The sequence below is a fragment of the Myxine glutinosa genome, chromosome 5 (assembly GCF_964187855.1).
Source record: "Myxine glutinosa chromosome 5, kmMyxGlut1.1, whole genome shotgun sequence".
Taxonomy (NCBI): Eukaryota; Metazoa; Chordata; class Myxini; order Myxiniformes; family Myxinidae; genus Myxine; species Myxine glutinosa.
In genome coordinates, this window is record NC_136265.1 from 126,109,082 (window position 1) to 126,128,313 (window position 19,232).

At 43.8% G+C, this 19,232-nt stretch overlaps 1 protein-coding gene across 1 annotated transcript; it reads left to right on the plus strand.

Annotated features, from left to right (window-relative positions):
- Nucleotides 1–4,000: 4,000 nt before the first annotated feature.
- On the plus strand, nt 4,001–18,515 carry LOC137428399 (uncharacterized). Its single transcript, XM_068118321.2, has 5 exons — nt 4,001–4,254; nt 12,176–12,747; nt 17,201–17,260; nt 17,407–17,604; nt 18,242–18,515. Exons 1-5 carry the CDS (start codon nt 4,001–4,003, stop codon nt 18,304–18,306), a joined length of 1,149 nt encoding a protein of 382 aa, XP_067974422.1. The 3' UTR covers nt 18,307–18,515.
- The last annotated feature ends 717 nt before the right edge of the window (nt 18,516–19,232 follow it).

A 19,232-nucleotide genomic window follows, 5' to 3' on the forward strand; every position in this document is an offset into this window, starting at 1 on the left:
CACAGATAGTCCGTCAGACCCTCCAGATTTGCCACATTTCATATCCTATAATATCAACCACAGATAGTCCGTCATCTCCTCCAGATTTGCCACATTTCATATCTCTCTCAATATCAACCACAGATAGTCCGTCATCTCCTCCAGATTTGCCACATTTCATATCCCACAATATCAACCACAGATAGTCTGTCATCTCCTACAGATTTGCCACATTTCATATCTCTCACAATATCAACCACAGATAGTCCATCAGCCCCTCCAGATTTGCCACATTTCATATCTCACAATATCAATCACAGATAGTCTGTCATCTCCTACAGATTTGCCACATTTCATATCTCTCACAATATCAACCACAGATAGTCCGTCAGCCCCTCCAGATTTTCCATATTTCATATCCCACAATATCAACCACAGATAGTCCATCAGCCCATTCAGATTTGCCACATTTCATATCTCTCACAATATATCAACCACAGATAGTCCGTCATCTCCTCCAGATTTGCCACATTTCATATCTCTCAATATCAACCACAGATAGTCCGTCATCTCCTCCAGATTTGCCACATTTCATATCTCACAATATCAACCACAGATAGTCCATCAGCCCATTCAGATTTGCCACATTTCATATCTCTCACAATATATCAACCACAGATAGTCCGTCATCTCCTCCAGATTTGGAAAATTTCATATCTCACAATATCAACCACAGATAGTCCGTCAGCCCCTCCAGATTTGCCACATTTCATATCCTACAATATCAACCACAGATAGTCCGTCATCTCCTCCAGATTTGCCACATTTCATATCTCTCTCAATATCAACCACAGATAGTCCGTCATCTCCTCCAGATTTGCCACATTTCATATCTCTCAATATTAACCACAGAAAGTCCGTCATCTCCTCCAGATTTGCCACATTTCATATCTCTCTCAATATCAACCACAGATAGTCCGTCATCTCCTCCAGATTTGCCACATTTCATATCTCACAATATCAACCACAGATAGTCCGTCATCTCCTCCAGATTTGCCACATTTCATATCCCACAATATCAACCACAGATAGTCCGTCATCTCCTACAGATTTGCCACATTTCATATCTCTCACAATATCAACCACAGATAGTCCGTCATCTCCTACAGATTTGCCACATTTCATATCTCTCACAATATTAACAATTACATTTGTTGTGACAAAAACAATGTCATCATGAGTATTTAGTGACCCATACAGCGGTTGCATGACCATCAACTTGTATTCTTCACTGTTGTCAGATGATTTTGTGCAATTCCGACAGTGTCCACGAGAGAGCAAAATTGCTTTTAATTTGGGAATGAAGTCTCACAAGAAAACCTCCTGCTTACAGCACTACGAGAGGGAATCAAAACCTCGGAATATTGAAACTGGCCTGTGTACAGTTCAAAGGCATTTATGGATTGATGATGACGCATTTAGTCTTGGTGGATGAGGTGCATGCCATGAGGACACTTATTATATCTCAATCCTTAGATGGAGGTGGCTATGCACACTTTTGTTGAGCAGTTGGACCACAATGCCTTGCGCCACTTCAACTTGGAGTTAAGCTGTTGGGTTGGAGCCACTGATACTCGCTCAGGTGTTGCCTTATTTCATCAAACAGCGTCGTTTAACAATGTTAGTGTGGTATGAACATCAAAAGGTCCTGAACGATTTGAATTGGGAAGGTTCAAGGTGACATCAGGAAGGTTCAAAAAGTGGGCTCGACCACGAACAAGCATAGCGCTTATGAGAAGACTGAAGGGCTCAAGTAGCTGAGCATCAGCAAATTTCTGGTGTTCTGCAGATAGTCCGTCATCTCCTCCAGAATTGCCACATTTCATATTTCTCACAATATCAACCACAGATAGTCCGTCATCTCCTCCAGATTTGCCACATTTCATATCTCTCAATATCAACCACAGATAGTCCGTCATCTCCTCCAGATTTGGCAAATTTCATATCTCTCAATATCAACCACAGATAGTCCGTCATCTCCTCCAGATTTGGCAAATTTCATGTCTCTCACAATATCAACCACAGATGGTCTGTCAGCCCCTCCAGATTTGCCACATTTCATATTTCTCACAATATCAACAACAGATAGTCCGTCAGCCCCTCCAGATTTGCCACATTTCATATCTCTCAATATCAACCACAGATAGTCCGTCATCTCCTCCTGATTTGGCAAATTTTATCTCTCAATATCAACGACAGATAGTCCGTCATCTCCTCCAGATTTGGCAAATTTCATATCTCTCAATATCAACTACAGAAAGTCCGTCATCTCCTCCAGATTTGGCAAATTTCATGTCTCTCACAATATCAACCACAGATAGTCTGTCATCTCCTCCAGATTTGCCACATTCCATATCTCTCAATATCAACCACAGATAGTCCATCATCTCCAGATTTGCCACATTCCATATCTCTCAATATCAACCACAGATAGTCCATCATCTCCAGATTTGCCACATTCCATATCTCTCAATATCAACCACAGATAGTCCATCAGCCCCTCCAGATTTGCCACATTTCATGTCTCTCTCAATGTCAACCACAGATAGTCTGTCATCTCCTCCAGATTTGCCACATTTCATATCTCTCAATATCAACCACAGATAGTCCATCATCTCCAGATTTGCCACATTCCATATCTCTCAATATCAACCACAGATAGTCCATCATCTCCAGATTTGCCACATTCCATATCTCTCAATATCAACCACAGATAGTCCGTCAGCCCCTCCAGATTTGCCACATTTCATGTCTCTCTCAATGTCAACCACAGATAGTCTGTCATCTCCTCCAGATTTGCCACATTTCATATCTCTCAATACCAACCACAGATAGTCCGTCATCTCCTCCAGATTTGGCAAATTTCATGTCTCTCACAATATCAACCACAGATAGTCCGTCATCTCCAGATTTGCCACATTCCATATCTCAATATCAACCACAGATAGTCCGTCAGCCCCTCCATATTTGCCACATTTAATATTTCTCACTTCATATGTCTGAAATTTGCCGGATGGTCCGAGGAACAACCCGCCGCCAATCAAAAGCTCGAAGCTGTTTTACTTTAGATCAAAAGGTCAAAGGTCAAGGTTGCATAAAATCATCAACTTTCATCCGATTGACCTGAAATTTTAAGAATCTGCATATTTTCGTCAATCGTCAATTGCATGAAATCAAAACAGGCTGCATAAAATCGTCAATTTTTTATTTGGTATTTTTTCAACTGTTTTCGTGATGTTTATGGAAGAGAAGAAGAAGAAGGAGACTTCTGTGTACAAACGGACCGGAGGGCTTTGCCTTTTCAGATTCTGTCTAGTTCCATTTTGCATCAGAATATAGATATCAGTTCATACATAGACAGATGTACAGACCGACAAACAAAACGTTTTAAGTAAACAAATTCTGATTTATTTTTCTAGTGATCTAAGGTTCCTAGAGGAGCTTGTGCACCTATCACCTGCAGCACCAGGTTGTTAGGGTTAGCAGACAATGAGCAACTTGTAGTAATGAGCAACTTGTACTTTAGCAGGCAATGAGCAAGATGTGCGCCATGTATGGGATTTGAACTCGAGTCCCCCCAGCAACATGAGCCAGGGGTTTCGATGGGACAACTAACAAATTTGAAACAATCTCTGTATTCTACGAACATGAAAACTCTTACGAATGGAGTTTGTCCAAACTGCTGTGCATTTTTCTGCCCTCACCTGCGATCGGCCTGGGTATACAAACAAACACGTTTGAACTGTTACATTTCCCTAACGAGGATCGACGCGGGTAGGCGTGGCCATGCGATGATGATCGCGTTCTGATTGGATGGTGAAAGGTATGCCCCGCCCAGCAAATGTCTAATTCGAAGAGATCGTTTCATCTCACAACAGTTGCTCAGGAGGTGCTCGAGTAGTACATGGTTTTGTGAGCTATAGGGGATTGGTGGTTATAAACGTAAAGATAACCGGAGACGATGCGGTGTTTGGCGTTGGTGCACCTCTCGGTGCTCCTGCATCTGACGATGGGAGAAGTCCAAAGCGGTTGGGCTCGAGTGAAGACGCGCAAGGTCATGCAGGGTCCAGTCACCGGGCACAACGGCAAGGGCTCTTGGGACCACTGGGTGGCCGGATGGTCCGAGGAACAACCGGCCGCCAATTTATGGACACCCGTTCGAGTTAAAGGCGGCAAGGCACAGCACGTGGTCTTTTGGAACAGCAGCAATTCAAGGTGAGATGTTCAGGAGATGGTTTTGGAAAAGGAGGGAGTTGTTTGCACTAAAAATGAATAACTCATTTGAGTTGTTGTTTATGGCCAAATGGGTACACCGATGATTTCGGGCACTTTGAGAAGAATGAGGATATGGGTCGTCCTGCTTATTTGCCCGTTAGATAGATTTGCCCAACGCCATTGTGATTGGTGTCGAAGTACAACAGCGTTATCTTCGTGGACTCATCGTGCAGGTTGTAAAAATCCCTTTTGAGATCCTTGGGTCACTTGAGAAAAGAAGATGGAGGCTGGAGGGCAATACAGTGGAACGAGAGAGTGCTCAGTTTAGGTGGGGAAGGTGCAGGTGAACGAGGACCCAGGATTGGCGGATATGATGGGCTTGTCATGGCAGAGCCGTGCCAACATCCCTGCCGAATATGGATGAAGAGGGTTATTCTTGAGTTATGGAAGTGAGAATGTAGTCGTGGAAGGAATCCTTCAAAGATAATGTATCGATGGGAGGAAAGGGGTGAGGGTGGTGTCACCCCTCTAGCACAAGAAACGCTTCAATGGGATAAAATGAGTTGGAGTGGCAATTGAAAGGAAACTGGAGCGTGACATGGGCAAAGGCAAACGAGGAAGGTGCAAGAAGGCGTGTGGCATGGCTGGTCCGTGTGAAATACTAATTACCTGTGGTTAGCCCGCATCTAATTAGGGTCTCAGGGATGATATGGGAGAGAGAGAAGTTATCCAATTTGGTTGTGTTTAAAGTCATGGCAACCATTTCTCCTGGCACAAACGATTTGCCTTAGTTGGGTTCAGGGACCTGTAACAGATGTGGGCCACATTCCGCCCGCGTCCTCCATGTCACGCTGGTGTTCTGCGTATTGAGACGCTTCAACCTTGCTCTTTCTGCAGATTTGCCTGCAATGAAAACGTGGTATGCAAGGGGCACGTAGGTGAAGATCAACAACGAGTCACTGGCATCTACCTGACTTGGGTAATTGTTCTGTGCAAAAAGGCTTCTTCTTCTTCTTCCCTCTATAATTTTTTTACAACCTCACAGGTGATGGGATGGCCACTGAAGAAGTGGCAACCCTGTCGCCAACAGTCGTGCCACATCGGTCACAGGGTGGCCTTTTTCACCTTGATTCTCTGGGTTGGATCTGGTTTTGTGCCCCTCAAGGGCTTTTATTAAATATCTTTCTTTACTATTTCAATATTGTGAGAAAGAAAACAGATTTCTGTTCCTGGAATTCGAGCTGGGAAAACCCCCTTCTCTACTCAAAGCTACACAAAAGGAAGTATCCGATGTAAAAGAGGAGGAAGGTTGAGGCTTCTGCAGGAAGAGGAAGATGGTGCTTCAGGAGCTTCGCAGGATCAAGACATTTGTCCAGATCGTTCAATCTATTAACTTTCGAAACCCACAGCGGGTTCTAGTGATCTGGTACATATGCGAGCGCAATGTCAGCCCTACTATTATTTGGTAGTCTGACAATCTCATGGTTGGGTCTGTAGTAATCTTATAATCCCACAATTCCATTTTTGTATACAGGATCGAGGCTCGTGAAAATAACATTTATCGCACAAACAAATCAAACACACACAAAGTATATGATATGGGGAGCGGTAAACAAGATGGGGAGAGAAGGGGAAGCACACAAACACAACATTTGAGAGCAGGGACATCGGGAGATCTGTGGGAGGGAGAGGGCTTGGGGGCAGGAGGCGTGGGAAGGGGGGGGGTGGGGGGGGGAGGATTTGTAGAAATTGTAGTAATTTGGTAGCCGATTAATCCCATGGTTGGTTGATCTGGTTGCCCATGAATCCCACAGTTGGTCGATGAGGTTGCCCACGAATCACATGGTTGGTCGATCTGGTTGCATGCAAATCCCACTTTTGGTTGATCCAGTAGCCTGCAAATCCCATGGTGGCATGATCTGGTTACCTGTGAATCCTCCAGCTGGTTGATCTGGTTGCCCACCAATCCCACGGCTGCTTTCTAACTTAAGGACATCATGTACTTTTAAATGTGGAACACAGAAAAGTTTCTTCATAATACGAAGGTACTCAATTTGATTAGGATTTGAATATCTGATTTGTGAAAACTGGAAAAAGACACACACACACATACACACACACACACACACACACACACACACACACACACACACACGCACGCACATACATGCATACACAGACAGACACATGCACACATATACATACACACACAGACATACACACACAGACATACACAGACAGACATACACACACAGACATACACACACAGACATACACACACAGACATACACATACACACATATACACACATATACAAACACAGATATACACAGACACAGACACATACACAGACGCAGACATACACAGACACAGACATACACAGACACAGACACAGACACAGACCTACACAGACACAGACATACACAGACACAGACACAGACATACACAGACATATACAGACACAGACATACACAGACATACACAGACACAGACATACACACACACAGACATACACACACAGACATACACATACACACATAGACACACATATACAAACACAGACATACACAGACACAGACATACACAGACACAGACAGACATACACACACAGAGACATACACACACACAGACACACACTCACAGAAGAGAGATGAAGGATGGGATTGTGTGGATGCAAAGACTCGGGTTTTCTCTCTGGGGAGTTGTCACGTCCTCATTACGTTAATTATCACATTTAACAACTCTCCCTCCCCCACCCTCCTCCACCCTCCTCCACCCTTCGCGCCTCGTGCTGAACAAACTCCACCATATTGTCGTTGTGCTCCTTGTCCAACTCGAACTCCTTTCTGCTTGGCTCTCCTCCTCGGATATAAAGAAAAGTCTGAAGACGAGTCCAGGTGAAGGTCTTGTGGTCGTATTCGGGTTCAGGTGGTAAAAGTGACAAACACGAGCCATTGGTTTCTACATGAAGCAGCAATTTCATGGTGTGACCCATCAAGATAACATCCCGCTGATGCCCTTACTTGGGTTGAACCTGTTTCCTTATGAAGATGTTCTCGCTCGTTTTGGCCCATGATGATCTGGATGATCTGGACCTGGATTCAAATCCAAAAATGCCTCCATGTTGAACATCAGTATTCTTCTTCTCACAATGATGTAGTTTGACATGCAAGCATTGAATCAATTGCCCAACTTCCATGAAAGGCCTCAGATGAGAGGAGTTTCCATTAGGCCAGACTGCACTGACCGAGCAACAGTAGGCCTACTAAGATCCCCCCGGATCTTATCCTTGTACTTGTAGGCCCAGCGTGAGGCCTTGTGTGCAATCTGTCCAAAACCGCAACCAACTCGCACCTGTAACAGGTGCAGTGTATGTGGAGCGCAAGCAGAACGAGGTAAGGCCTAGTGCAAATGAGTGCTACTAATGTCATGGCAACCCTCTCCCTCGAGTCTCACGTTCACAGGCGCTGGCTGGTGTAAACAGGTATAGGTACCATGCACCACACCTATCACAGGCCCACACCTATCCTTTTGGTGGACTAGGGAGGAATTGGAGAAATTGCGCAATCTTCCTTCGATTCGCATCTTTCGCTCACAAAATGTTTTGTTCATTAATTTTTATACTTTGCACAAAGGTCATAGGTCACAGTAACGTTTGCACATTAAAAAAAACTGCATTTTTTTTGTTGCTGTTATTTTAAAAAATTTGCTCCGTGGGGGACGAACGGTTATTTCCCCACGGTTTCTGAGAAGATTTTAAAAATAAATCCTGAGACCCTCCCCATTTTAACCCCTTATAAATTGGCAGATCTGGATGGGGGAGCACAACCCCATGGGACCTTAATGTCTTGATGAATTGTACCAAATTTGGTCAGTGTCACTCAGGTATTTGTGAAGATGTTTTAGTGAAAATGAGTGATTTGGGGGAGAGGCCCCTTGGCCCCCCCCCCTTTCCGGGGAGATACGTTCATGAGGAGCACAACCCCATGGAACCTTACTGTCTTGATGAATTGTACCAAATTTGGTCAGTATCGCTCAGGTATTTGTGGAGAAGATGTTTTAGTGAAAATGAGTGATTTGGCGGAGAGGCCCCTTAGCCCCCCCCCCCCCTTTCTGGGGAGATACGTTCATGAGGAGCACAACCCCATGGGACCTTACTGTCTTGATGCATTGCACCAAATTTGGTCAGTGTCACTCAGATATTTGTAGAGAAGATGTTTTAGTGAAAATGAGTGATTTGGCGGAGAGGCCCCTTGGGCCCCCCCCCCCCCTTTCCGGGGAGATACGTTCATGAGGAGCACAACCCCATGGGACCTTACTGTCTTGATGCATTGCACCAAATTTGGTCAGTGTCACTCAGGTATTTGTAGAGAAGATGTTTTAGTGAAAATGAGTGATTTGGCGGAGAGGCCCCTTGCCCCCCCCCCCCCTTTCCGGGGAGATACGTTCATGAGGAGCACAACACCATGGAACCTTACTGCCTTGATGCATTGTACCAAATTTGGTCAGTGTCACTCAGGTATTTGTAGAGAAGATGTTTTAGTGAAAATGAGTGATTTGGCGGAGACGCCCCTTGCCCCCCCCCCCCCTTTCCGGGGAGATACGTTCATGAGGAGCACAACCCCATGGGACCTTACTGTCTTGATGAATTGTACCAAATTTGGTCAGTGTCACTCAGGTATTTGTAGAGAAGATGTTTTAGTGAAAATGAGTGATTTGGCGGAGAGGCCCCTTGCCCCCCCCCCCCCCTTTCCGGGAAGATACGTTCATGAGGAGCACAACCCCATGGGACCTTACTGTCTTGATGAATTGTACCAAATTTGGTCAGTATCGCTCAGGTATTTGTGAAGATGTTTTAGTGAAAATGAGTGATTTGGGGGAGAGGCCCCTTCCTCCCCCCCCCTCCCCTTTCCGGGGAGAGACGTTCATGGGGAGCACAACTTAAGGTGAGGGCATGGTCACGATGCCTCGTGGTGAGTTTGGTCCGGATCTGTGTCGTGGTTTCTGAGACGAAGATTTTTGAATAAAATACCAATATTTGGGGCAACCCCCCTTTTCAACCCCTTTATAGGAGGCGCATCTGGATGGGAAGCACAACCCCGTGAGACCTTGCTCTCCTGATGCATCGTACCAAATTTGGTCCATATTGGTCGGGTAGTTTGTGAGAAGAAGATGTTTTAGTCAAATGTTAACGGACGGATGGACGGACGCCTGGACCCACTCTGAGGTTATTTCGGAGAAATATCTCAATGATTATGTTGAAATTGCACAAACCATTAATTGCTAATATGGTGATATAACTGCAACTGGAGGATTGTCTAACACATCCAACAACATACTTTGGCAGAAATGATTTGGACTACTTCTATGACTACTAGTACTACTACTTGTTCTACTACTTTCATGGCTCCAACGATTTTGGCCCAGGTCTTTTACGAACCACCTGGGCTGACATTTGGCTGAAGCAGATTTTGCCAATAATTTGTAATTGGTTCAGGGTATCAGCGATGACTCGCCACCTCTTTGTGAAAGACACGTGGGATCTTTTACGTCCACCAATGACTAATTCTAGCAGACTGGTGTTCCGACTTAACGTCCTTCCATTGGTCGGCGGACACTAATGCTTAGCTCGGCCTGCGCGGGGTCCACATTCGAACCCAGGTAAGACAGATCAATTGCAAGGCAAGTGCACATATCTCAAAGCCATCATGCCTCAGAAGTGACCTAGGTGAAGTTCCAAGATGTCCAAATAGGGACTAAAAGATTATTTTATCAATCATCAGATTATGCTCTGTGGTGGCTTAATGGTGAAGGCGGTTGGCTTAGGCTCTTGGGGCCCTGAGTTAAAACCCCACCTGTGTCGGAATAATACCAGACTGGTCCACTCAGCCAGTCATGAGTAGATATGAGATTTCTAATTCTGTGTCAAAACACTGCAACAACAAATAAAAAAAACAAGAAAGGTAACCCCTCCCCACCCCCGCCCCCCGCAACCACAAAAAGTTGCCATGGATACTTCAACTTGTCCATTTCAATAAGAATAATATTAATGATCTTAATCAATGCTCAGGTGAATCAGATGAAAATTCATTCTTTTTTTTAGATGGAAATTGATATTACAAGTTTGACCTTGAGTTGACCTTTGACCTTTTCACCTCAAAAAACAGTTGCTTTTCCAATTCAGTGCACTATGCAATTGCTCTTTCATTTTCAAGTTGATTGGATGAAAATTGATGATTTTGCAAATGAATATTGATGATTTTTGAAGTTTGACCTTGAGTTGACCTTTCACCTCAAAAATAGATGGTTTCCAAATTCAGTGACTCAATATGCAAATGCTGTTCAACTTTCAAGCCAATCGGATAAAAATAATGATTTTAGAAATTTGACCTCAAGATGACCTTTGACCTCAAAATGAATAGGCTTCTCAGTTGAGACTACCTCTACAACTTGGTAAATTTTCATGACGATCAGTTTCGAATTGTGACCTGTAGGTGAGTGACAAACAAACAAACAGACAGACAGAATAACAAGAAGACGTCATGCAGAGCACGATGCTTGGAAAATCTCCCCCCCCCCCCCCCAAAAAAGCTTGCCATTGATCCATCAAATTGTCCATTTTATCAAGATTAAAATTGACGATCTTGATCAAACCTCAGGTTAATAGGATGTAAAGTGATGCTTTTTCAGATGAAAAATGATGATATTGGAAGTTTGACCTTAGAAATAGTTGGTTTCCCAATTTAGTGAAGCACTGTGCAAATGCTGTTCAATTTTCAAGTAAATCGGATGAAAATTGATGGGTTTTCAGATGAAAATCGATGATTTTGGAAGTTTGACCTTGAGTTGACCTTTGACCTTATGACTTCAAAAATACTTGGTTTTCCTATTTAGTGGCTCGGTGCAAATGCTGTTCAATTTTCAAGTCAATGATGAAAATTGATGGGTTTTCAGATAAAAATTGATTTTGGAAGTTTGACCTTGAGTTGACCTTTGACCTTATGACTTCAAAAATACTTGGTTTTCTTATTTAGTGGCTCAGTGCAAATGCTGTTCAATTTTCAAGTCAATGATGAAAATTGATGGGTTTTCAGATGAAAATTGATGATTTTGGAAGTTTGACCTTGAGTTGACCTTTGACCTTATGACTTAAAAAATACTTGGTTTTCCTATTTAGTGGCTCGGTGCAAATGCTGTTCAATTTTCAAGTCAATCGGATGAAAATTGATGGGTTTTCAGATAAAAATTGATGATTTTGGAAGTTTGCCCTCGAGTTGACCTTTGATCTTTTTACCTCAAAAATAGTGGGTTCTCAATTTATTGACTCAATATACAAATGCTGTTAAATTTTTCAAGTCAATCGGATTTAGAAATTCGACCTCCAGGTGACCTTTGACCTCAAAAATAGTTGGTTTCCCAATTCAGTGAGGCGATATGCAAATGCTGTTCAACTTTCAAGTCAATCGGATAAAAAATGGCGATTTTAGAAATTTGACCTCCAGATGACCTTTGACCTCAATCAATATGCCTCTCAGTTGTGACGACCTCTACGACTTGGTGAAGTCTCATGACGATCGGTTTGGAATTGTGACCTGTAGGCGAGTGACAAACAAACCAAAGAATAACAAACGCAACCGACCAATAGTATTAACCATTGTACCAGATCTGGCCATGCACGACGTCAGCAAATCCTCCAATAAATTCGAGGTAGTTTTGTTAATGTCAGCTGATCGATTCTGGACAAAACAAGCAAAAACGTCTAACTCTAAACGTAGGCCCTGCAAAGACGGCTATTTGGACAGATTTGTGATAAGTTATACGTAAGGAAACGATTCTGATGATTTTCCTTGTTGCTGTAGTTTATTTAAAGTTGTAACCATATAATTATTTATTTTTTATTTCCAACCTACCACCTGTACAGGCTCCATACAGCTGGCTACACCCTTCACGTCACCTTAGGAGACTACGTCAAATTTATGTGTCCGGTTGTACGCGTGTCGGACGGCTTCGGACATCACAGTGAGGAATCGAGGACGCAATCTGAAGATGTGGACAAACAGACCACGATCTACCTGGTTCCAGAGATCGGTTATAAATCGTGTGATGTTTCGGCGCCAGCATTTGTTCGGTTCAGGTGTGCCGACTCCAGTGGTGAGGAGACCGGTTGGGCCAAGGGAGCCGGATTGAAAAGCGGCAACGGCAGGACGGAGAGGAGACGGGTTGAAGCACGATGGGAAAGGCTGAGACCACTCAAGGATGCAGAAAGACGAGAAAGATTGGGCGACGGTAATAAAATGATGGCGATGGAGAAGGAAACGAGCATGCAGATGGTTGCTGGGCCGCCAAAGAAGGAATATGGAGGTGAAGATGAGGAGACGCAGTCGTGGAGCAGGGCTAAATGGAGGAAGAGGCAATTTATTGAGAAAATCCAGCTCTTCACACCATTCTCCTTGGGAGCCGAATTCATTCCCGGAAGGGAATACCACTACATATGTAAGTGTCAACTACTACACAGTCGTTGTGAGTGACCCGCAGGTCCTCTGCTCGCACACCTCATGCTCTTCACACCTCATGCTGTTCCAATATATGGCTTTGCTTTTGCTGGAATGTTGATTCATGGATTGTACTGTATTTGGCCATACATGGACGTCATCGGTGTCTGCATTGCTCGTCGAACTAGAACGTTACTCGGTAGATCGTATACCTCCACCAGGCTGAACAGTTTACGTTTTGTATCCCACTGATTGGTCGGATCTGGATCTGACATGAACCAAAATCGAATCGGCTTGTTCTCTTCATCGAACAAAATCATCCACAAGTTTTTGAAATATCATGCTATATATCGTTTTTGGCACCATCACTCAATGGTGAAGAAGCACTTCAAAAAATTCATGGATCTTCACCATAATCTCATCATTTTGTCCTTGTCACACACCCAACCTGCCCACAAAATTTCGTCTGAATCTCTCCACAACTTTTTGAGATATCATGCTCATAGACAAATGGACAGACAAACTAGAAATATGTTGTGCATAGCATGATACTTGTGAAATCCTGAAAATAAGTTGACCTTTTGGCCTATGTTGACCTCAAAAATAGTTGGTGGTTGAATTCAGTGACAGGGTGTGAAAATCCCATTCAAATTTCAAGTCAATCAGATGAAAATTCCAGATTTTATAAATTTCACCGAAGTTGTTGACCTTTGGCCTATGTTTAACTGTTAGTAAACTTTTTGGTAAAGGTGATATAATATAACAAATATCATGAAACATTTACATTTTGTAGTCCATTGTATAATTTAAATAAACATAAATGCAAATTTTGAATATGGAAAAAGTAAGTACACCCTTGGCTCCAATAGGTGGTATTGCCCCCTTTGGCAGAAACAACCTCAAGTAGGCGTTTCTTATAACTGTCTACCAGTCTCTGACATCGACTGGGAGAAATTTTTGCCCACTCCTCCATGCAGAATTCTTTCAGCTGTGCGACGTTTGAGGGGTTTCTTGCATGCACAGCTCGTTTCAAATCCCCCCACAACATCTCGATGGGATTTAGATCCGGGCTTTGATTTGGACATTCCAGAACCCTCCATTTCTTTCTTTTCAGCCATTCCTTGGTGGATTTACTGGTATGTTTAGGGTCATTGTCATGTTGCAAGGTCCACCTTCGGTTGAGCTTCAACTTTCCGACAGATGGCCTCACATTATCCTCAAGCACCCTCTGGTACAATGAAGAATTCATAGTGGATTCTATGATGGTGAGCTGCCCAGGCCCTGATGCAGCAAAGCTGCCCCAAACCATAATATTTCCACCACCATGCTTTACAGTTGGTATCAGGTTCTTGTGGTCAAATGCTGTCTTTGGTTTTCGCCAAACATGTCTTCTGGTACTGTGGCCAAATAGCTCCACCTTTGACTCATCTGTCCAGAGCACATTGTTCCAGAAGTGCTGGTCTTTGCCTCGGTGTTCATTGGCAAACTTTAGTCTTGCCCTGATGTTCTTCTTGGACAGCAAAAGTTTCCTCCTGGCACACCTCCCATGTAGATCAAATTTGTGGAGCCTCTTTCTAATGGTAGACTCGTGCACTTTGACATCAACAGTGGCAAGAGCTACCTGTAGGTCCCGTGATGACATTCTGGGGTTCTTAGAGACTTCTTTCAGCATCTTGCGGTCTGCTCTTGGGCTGAACTTGCTGGGGCGGCCTGGCCTGAACAAGTTGGCAGTTGTTTGGAATCTTCTCCACTTGTAGATGATTTTCCGGACAGTCGAATGATTGATTTCAAATTGTTTGGAGATCTTTTTAAATCCCTTCCCAGACCCGTAGGCATCTATAACTTTCTTTCTGAAGGCCTTAGAGCGCTCTTTTGATCGAGGCATGGTGACGCCACATACTTCAACAACAAAGAGCAAACCAAACTAAATGTCTGAGGTTTAAATAAGACAGGTTCCTCCAAGATCATCTCTAACGATGTTCTAATCATTCACCTGAGCTGGTGCACCTGATTCTAATTTTAGGTATTTGAAGTAGTGATAAATGTGGGGGTGTACTTACTTTTTCCACATGTGAAATTTGCATTTATGTTTATTTAAATTATACAATGGACTACAAAATGTAAATGTTTCATGATATTTGTTATATTATATCACCTTTATCTATCAATATTGTTTGAAATGAAGATCAAATAGCTGTATGTTGAAATATGTTGAAAAAGTCAAAACTTTACATGGGGTGTACTTACTTTTTCATGTGACTGTAAGTGAGCGGACAGTCAAACACACAAATACACACACAAACACAACCAGACACACACACACACACAAACAAACACACAACCAAACACAAACACAAACAACCAAACACACACAACCAAACACACACAACGAAACACACACACAAACAAACAAACACACACAAACACACACACAAACACACAAACAAACACACAAACACACACACACACAAAGACACACACACACACACAAACACACAAACAAAAACACACAAACCGGAGTGATCAACATACTTGTGAAAAAAAAAAAATTGCCAAGTAATAACGCACAAGACCAAACCAATATACTTGTAAAATCTTAGATTTTTGCAAGGAACAAACAGACAGACAGAGGTGAAAACATAACCTCCATGCACCCCCATGCACCTTTGGTGATGGAGGTAATGAAATTGCGCTGCACTCGCACTTCAGCTCTTAAAAACAAACTTGCACGTTGTCTAAATGTTCTTGCACAAATTAGGCCTACTTTGAATTGAAGCACCAACCATGTATCGAGACTAGTTGAACTATTTGGCCAGGTAAAATAAATTATTCGTTTCTCATCCCCGCCCGCTTCCTTTTTGACGGCCGCCTCCTTTTTTTTTTTGATATTTACTATTTTCTCTCCAGATCGGACAAAAAATAGATATATATATTTTGCGTTCCCTATAGGCCTAGCGCTCACGCAAGTGCAATCAATCCCATGTGTAAGTACTCTTGCTCACACCACCGCACGCTCAGCGAACACGACTCACGAGACCATGTTCAAGTACGTACGTGTCGTTGAGTTAGCAAGCTCTACTGCTCTAGCGATAGTGCGCATTATCGATCTCAAGAAGGAACTTTCTCAGTAGCATTAAGTGAGCTACTGACGAAGTACATTAGGTCTCGCTCTTAAAATGGTCTTCATTTGTGTATGCTTCCTGAAGGCTGTCAGAAAATGTTTAAACCATGGTATGCTGATGTAGAAAGTCTGACAAAATTGAGAAGATTGTCATGTAGAAATGGGTAAAATAAAATTTGCTAAATTTAGAAAATCCGGCAAATGGATAAGATTGTCATGTGGAAATGGGCAAAAGAAAATTTGCTAAATTTAGAAAATAGGGCAAAATGGAGAAGATTGTCATGTAGAAATGGGCAAAATAAAATTTGCTAAATTTAGAAAATAGGGCAAAATGGAGAAGATTGTCATGGGGCCGCTAACCCCCACTCTAGCAGGGAAAATGGCCTCAAAATGCCTGTTGTTGTTGTTGTATGATATGCTCAAACGGTGTTCGATGGAACCCAAACCCAAACTGGACGGCTCAGGTCAGTAGTGCATGTCCGCATATATCTAGTACCGGTCCAATACGTACATCTGTACAAGCGCAGAGTACAGTAGACAGTACCACTGCTGCAGTAGATGTTGATGTATCGGCATATGACCAACGTCATTTTTAATGGTATGTGGGATGTATGTTGTTGTTGTTGTTGTTGTTGTTGTATAGTCCTGGACAGTTCTCTTGAACGGAGACAGCCGATCGATCTCCCAGGAGTGACCCAGAGATCCCCCACATCTAGGATGGTGTACCTCCACCTTCATGAAGTCAGGGCCATGATAGGGTTAGAAAGAGAGAGATAAAGAAAAAGGGCCTGTCCATGCGGACCGATCAGCACTCTGACCGTGACCGCGCCACCCTGACTAATCCAGGCAGCATGGAAGAATGGGGAAGGTTTGGCCCCAGACTTGCGTTCAGGGGTACAACCACCACAAAGAAGCGTCCCCGATAGTTGCATGGAATGTGTGTTGGTAGTGGGGTACCGCTAGTCCTTGGTCTGGTAGACTTCACTATGTGGCCGCCATCTTGGAAAAAATATCAAAAATCTGGAAAATATCCAATAGTAAGGTGCCTCCTCTTTTTATTTGCAAATCCTGGACGAGAATCTAATAATTTATTTTACTTGGCCTTGTTAGTGACATCAATACATACGAATGAAGTTGTAAATAACGGATTTTAACGGTTTAACCTTACCTATTGACCTTGTACCCAGAGGTTACACTAGAAATTGACTTATGTCCAGATAACGAGGTAGCCTTCTCTTTTTCATTCAGATGAATGTCTCTACTGGTTACTCGGGTAATCGACAAACTTGTACGGTATTTGTTGCGAGTGCTTGTATGTCTGTGTATTCTGCAGCTCTACTGAAAGGGAAATCGTTTGGGCAATGTCTCAGGCTCAAGATGGCCATATCATCTGGTAATTTTTGGCCCCCCCGTACCCTCTCTTCTTTTATTTGTCGAGTAAGATGAAAAGTTTTCCTTCCCAAACACCTCTTAACCCAACATGTCGCTCACCGTATGTTTTCACCCACCTCTTGTCCATCTCGTACCTCTCCCTTTCAGGAGACGTGATGCACACAGTTCAGACCCTCCAGAGACTGCGCAGCACGCAGATGGAGAGGGAGCAGCTGTGGGAACGGCAAGTGGAGATCAAGAGGGCGAGAGAAAGGAAGACCGAGCTTGAGATGTCAAAGATAAAACGCTTGAGGATGGTGAACGACGCAAAGGAGAAGTCTGCAAGCCTCATGACTCGTTCGCACGGTAAGCACGGTAATAGGAGGTGGTCCCGTTCCCCTCCTTCCAGACTGCGATAGACTCTGCGGACCATTGATAGACTCTGCGGACCATTTATAGACTCTTCGGACCATCGATAGACTCTGCGGACCATTTGTTGGCCCCGATAACCCATGGGCGAACGCACAGCAGAAGTTGGTAAATCACAAGCATGCTGTCTCCTTCGGTTATGGCGGACAACCGTCATCAAACTGTCTTGATAGACATTTTTCCAACCCCAGGAGAATTGCTGATGAGCATTTCTGGCCTGCAGTGTGACACAGGTGTCGCCATTTGAGCAACAGAAGCAAAATAATGGCACGGACTTCCCCCCTCACAATGCAATGTATCTGACAGTTGAGGGTCCTTGTGGTAAGTGCTCATTATCTACTGTAGGACATTGAGCACTTGAGGGACCTTTTCTCTTTTTTGACCTCAGTTACTATTTCAACATGGAGGTACAATTTGGTGAAACAGACAGATAACAAAATATCTCTCCATTGTGCATCGGATGTCACCAACTAACTATTCTGTGAATTATGTTAAAAAGTGCAAAATGGCAGCCAATGATATGAGTGTAGTATCACAAACAGCATGTCTCCTTCCATGTCTGCTTATGTTGCAGCCAATCAAGCCATGCCTGTCCCTCTGTTCCTGTGCGCCGCCTTCTGCATCATCCTCCACACGTAGAGGACATGAGCACCAGCGGAAGCGGCCCCCTCTCAACCACTTTTTAGTCGCAACCAGATGGAAACGCAGAGTCACCAAGGGTCTTCGTAGGTCACACGGGGATCTTGTGGGTGATGAAATGTTTCATAGCGGCACAGCCGTGGCCAATTTTGCACACCGGAAATATCTGTCTGTCTCTGCTCAGCAACGTCTTGCTCTGCCCAGGTGCGTGCTTCCAACGAATTGCAAATTGGAACTGCGGTCCCAAGATGGAAACGCTGGGACCACCGGCATCCATTTGACATCTTTGTTTTGTTCACTGCCGTAACATTCCCCCTGCCAGGGAGCAACGACGTGCAAGGACGTGGCATTTAACACCATTTCGATTCTTCACGTGTAAACATCCGGTCGTGCCAGCGGTCCTCCTCGTAATGGATTGCCTCAGATTGTAGAGACGAAATGAGGCGAGCAAGCTTCCACGCCCCTGGTGCCATTCTGGGCGGCAGCCATCTTGTAGGAAATGTCACGTGTGCACATGCTCGTTCATGATTATTTATTTAATTGTTACCTCTTTGTCCCTCGACCCGCACTGGCGCATCTGTATACAATCAATTACCGATATTATAAAGGACACATAACACAAGACGAGGATGGAAGTGGATGCAGCTGCGGGACCACCCAAAATTCCGCTGGACTAGGTCTGTTCTTCAATTCATCCACCAGCAGGTGGGGAGGAAACGTTTCAGTGTTTGATCCGATCTTCATGAGGTCACTCATGGCTACTCGGAGTTATTGCGGGCTCATGGTATGGGGTCCAGCAAGAAAAGCGAACGATCTCGTCTGCGGAAGTCAAAGGCGTAGTTGGACCCTATCACCGTGTCCAGGTACACGGTCGCTCTTGGTACTGCCATTATTTAAAATATTTATTTATTTATCAATTGATCTTG

Bases quoted from the DNA above. Each gene is read 5' to 3' on its own strand.
- LOC137428399 (XM_068118321.2), top strand. From the start codon at position 4,001: ATGCGGTGTTTGGCGTTGGTGCACCTCTCGGTGCTCCTGCATCTGACG. The intron at 12,748-17,200 runs GTAAGTGTCAAC...TGTATTCTGCAG, and splicing joins AAGGGAATACCACTACATAT to CTCTACTGAAAGGGAAATCG. The intron at 17,605-18,241 runs GTAAGCACGGTA...CTTATGTTGCAG, and splicing joins CCTCATGACTCGTTCGCACG to CCAATCAAGCCATGCCTGTC.